The sequence below is a fragment of the Gracilinanus agilis genome, unplaced genomic scaffold (genome assembly GCF_016433145.1).
Source record: "Gracilinanus agilis isolate LMUSP501 unplaced genomic scaffold, AgileGrace unplaced_scaffold807, whole genome shotgun sequence".
Classification (NCBI taxonomy): domain Eukaryota; kingdom Metazoa; phylum Chordata; class Mammalia; order Didelphimorphia; family Didelphidae; genus Gracilinanus; species Gracilinanus agilis.
In genome coordinates, this window is record NW_025398819.1 from 1 (window position 1) to 3,770 (window position 3,770).

General features: G+C 55.0%; 1 protein-coding gene across 1 annotated transcript; it reads left to right on the plus strand.

Annotated features, from left to right (window-relative positions):
* The first annotated feature begins 307 nt into the window (after positions 1 to 307).
* On the plus strand, positions 308 to 3,761 carry LOC123256673 (serine/threonine-protein kinase WNK3-like). Its single transcript, XM_044685255.1, has 3 exons — positions 308 to 549; positions 2,663 to 2,877; positions 3,435 to 3,761. Exons 1-3 carry the CDS (start codon positions 522 to 524, stop codon positions 3,759 to 3,761), a joined length of 570 nt encoding a protein of 189 aa, XP_044541190.1. The 5' UTR covers positions 308 to 521.
* The last annotated feature ends 9 nt before the right edge of the window (positions 3,762 to 3,770 follow it).

Below are 3,770 nucleotides of genomic sequence, written 5' to 3' on the forward strand. Positions count from 1 at the left end.
TGGAGAATTGGAAGGATCTCCCGTGGCCAGACCGAAAAACCATCCCCATTAGAACCTTCCTGATAGAACGGTCCTCGCCATCCAACCTCTATTTGAAGACTTCCCTCCTCCCCAGGGAGCAGATTCTGTTTTGGGACGCTCGTAAGTACTGGCAGGTTTGTCCTGGCCTCAAGTCCGAATTGGCCTCTTGGCAGCTTTTTGGTTTGAGCTTCCGGAGCATTTAGGCTTGGAAGGTGGGGGCGGTTTGGAAGCCTCCGACCTGCCCGCTGGTCGTGTGTTTCTCGGCCCGTGTCTCCCTCGCTCTGACTTAGTTTTTTCTCTTTGGGCTCTTCAGACACATTCAGGAGGTTGTGAGCCTTCAAGCCCAGCAAAACCAGGAGCTACAGGAGCTCTACAGTCGCCTCCGTTCCCTTAAAGACAGCAAATGCGAATCCTCCGAGCTGCCTCTACAGCCTGCGTCCCCTCGCCGCCCAAGGTCCTTCAAAAGTAAACTGCGAAGCCGTCCCCAGTCCTTGACACACATGGACAATGGCATTGTTGTCACCACAGGTAAACCATGGGTGGGCCCGAGGACTCTCTCCACAACCTTCCGGTGGCCCTCTGGAAATCCAAGGGTTGGGCATGGATGATTTGTGAGCCACGAGGCCACGCTTCTCTCGTAAGCAGGCCTGGGCGTGATTTTTGGAGAGAGCCAAGCCTTCGAGCTAGCTTCTCTGCGTCTTCTGGATCTATGCGTGTGGTAGGCGGCCCTCCGCAAGTGCGCAGGTGTGGACAGAGGCCAAACGACTAGACCGTTCCCTTTGTTTCAGGGTTAGATGATCTCTGTGTCCACGGAGCAACAAGCTTGACCGAATTTCTGTGTGCCAGAACACCTTTGAGGCGCCTCCCCTTCCCAGTTGGGCCTCGTGTGCTTTCCCCGAGCCAATGAAGCCAATATCGAGGCTTCGTTTTACATAAGTCTCTTCACTCATTCCCATCGTTTTCTGCTTGAGTAGGGTGGAAGCCCTGCTGCTGGGTAGGAGCTGCTTTGGATGGCCTTTGCGTCCCCGGGGCCTGACAGACAGCTCGGCCCCGCTTTACCCTAGGTGCTCCGGGGTGCCACCAAAGGAGAGCTCGGGCTTGAGCGAGGATGTCCCCTTTTGTGGGAAACAGCTGACGAAGGCTGCCTTCGGGGAGCTCGGATGCTCACGGGGACGGTCACTTGACATGGAGGTGACTGGTGGCCAACGAGTATTTGTCGAATTGAAAGCCCCGTGAAGCAGATGGGAATTTCTCTGGTTTAGAGCTGAGAGGCCCGAAAGCCAGAGATGCAAAGGACCTTGTCCGAGGCCCTTCCCCTGTGTGTGTTCCAGGGTCACCAGCCATTCCTACTCAGGTTCTGGTCTCGGGTTCTAGGACTCTTTCTACAATTCTACCTGTAAATAATCAAATAACTTCCACATTGTTAGGGAGTCTCTTGTTTTCCTCACCTTCATTTTGGAATCTCTCTCTCCCATCTTCCCTGTGTGCCACCCCCACCCCCACCCCTGCCCGCCATAACTTGGGGATAGCAGACTAAAGAGATTGGAATTTTCGGGAGCTAAGGCCACCTCGAAAGGCAGCATAGAAAGCTGCCTGCCGTAGCCTTAGTCTCGGGAGCCCTGGGTGAGCTTGGGGCCAGCTTGGGGCCTTGGAGCTTTGGCTTTTTGACTTCTAATCACATCCTTTGAAGCCAGGAATGTCCGTTTCCCGAGCCATGTCAGAGCCGTGTCATGCACTGCTCTTATTGGAGGAGCTTCCTCTCTGAGACAAGCGTAAGACTGTGACTTGTCAGAATGGGAATTGGGTCGAGTGACCAAAGAAATGCTTTCTTGGGACGAGTCACTTTCCTTTGACGGTTTCTCACAATGACGTGGCTTGAGAAGGTGGATACGGAACTAGAGGCGGCATTAAGGCTCCATCAAGGTCAATTGAGCAGAGGCGAGGAAGAGGAAGATGTAGGGATGCACCCAGGGAGGGGGAAAGAGAAAGCGAGACACCAACAGGAGCAGCCATGAGCCTAGCCTTCCTCTATTCCAGGGTTCATAGAGCCCCTTGTTCTGGCATTCAGAACTACTGAATACGGCGATATCCCGGTCACCTGTGGTGTAGGGCGTGTATTAGGGCTTTCTTTTCGCCCGTTCCCTTAGCTCAGTGTGGCCTTGAAAATGGCTCTTTTCTGAACACTGATCTGAATGGAGTCTCGCCGGGCCTGGTTTCTTTTCACAAATACATTCGGGTTCCAAGCTGGGGCTGAGCGTGGTTGCTTTATAGCAGTGATTCCCAAAGTGGGCGCCACCGCCCCTTGGTGGGCGACGGCCACAGGTGCTGTTATCGTCCCTATTAATTGCTATGGAAATTGAAAACTGAATTTCCAGGGGGCCGAGTGACACTTTTTCTGGAAAGGGGGCGGGAGGCCAAAAACGTGGGGGAGCCGCTGCTTCGCAGATTCTGTGTGTCTTCACGTCCCCGAAAGGGGAGAGCACTGAGAGAAGCTAAACGAGAGGCCTCCAGGCAAGGCCTCCCGCCACTTTTCGGAGGCATTTACCTGGGAGTGAGTCGGATGGTTTCTGAATGACCCTTTTAACCAGCGACTGCCCAAACTCCCGCCGAACCTGACCCTCAGCATTCGACTTTGTTCCAGACCCGCTGTGCATGGGGAACAGCCCAGGGGCGGCGATGGCGGCGTGTCAGCAGTCTCCGGCCAGCAAGAAAGGCATGTTCACCGATGACTTGCACAAGCTGGTGGATGACTGGACAAAGGAAACTGTGGGAAATGCTCTCATTAAGCCAAGCCTGAACCAGCTCAAACAGAATCAGCACAGACTAGAGACTGACAACTGGAACAAAGGCTATGAGGTAAGTGGTCCAACCGCGAAGCTCGCCAGCCACAGATTAGGGCAGGCCTTCAAGTGGGGAGGCTGGCCAGGGACATGTCTGGTAAGTACGCAGTCAGGACTGACCTTTTCAAAGCCTTGATTTGCCCAGTAGCTTTGGCGGTTTGGGCTATCTGCCCACTCTAGGGATGGCACCGCCCACTGATGCGGCTGCAACTCATGCACCCGTTGAAAGTTGGTAAACGGAGCAGATTGCAAGGCAGTGCCACAGTAGAGCCCCTGGACCAAGCAACAAGGTGGGTTTTCGTTTTGTCTGTGCCAGTGGCGTGTGGCAGACCCCAGGGGTGACTCCTCTGGATTCAGGGAAGAATCTCTTAGAGATCTGGTTAGAAGCTACTCTGGGTTCAGGAGCCGTGGCTTTTTCTGCCTGCGGCGGCCCAGAAAGGCCAGGAGGTCAAGGTGAGAGACAGACAGACAGACAGACAGACAGACAGACAGAGCAATTGGGGGGGGGGGGTGAACCCCTTGCAGAAAGGGGTCAGCTGGGGCTAATTTTGGTTTTGTTCTCCTTTTCTTCAGAACGCTTCATCTGCAGTGGGTTACACGTCAGCCTGGATCTCATCTCTGTCCCAAATCCGGGGCCCTGTCCCGACAGCCTTGCCACAAGGAATCTCCCTTCCCTCCTTCCCTGGAGCCTTGTCTTATGGAGTGCCACACGCCTGCCAATACAACAGCATGGGGGCCACCGGGTATCCGGTGCAGTGGGTGGGGATTTCGGGAACGACCCCACAGTCTGTAGTGATCGCCAGCCAAGCAGTGGGGCCTTTCCAGCCTGGGATGAATTTGTCAGCTTTTCCAGCAGCACCAGTGCAGAACTCGGCCCCAGGGCCCCCCGGCCCCAAGTGAGGCAGGCCA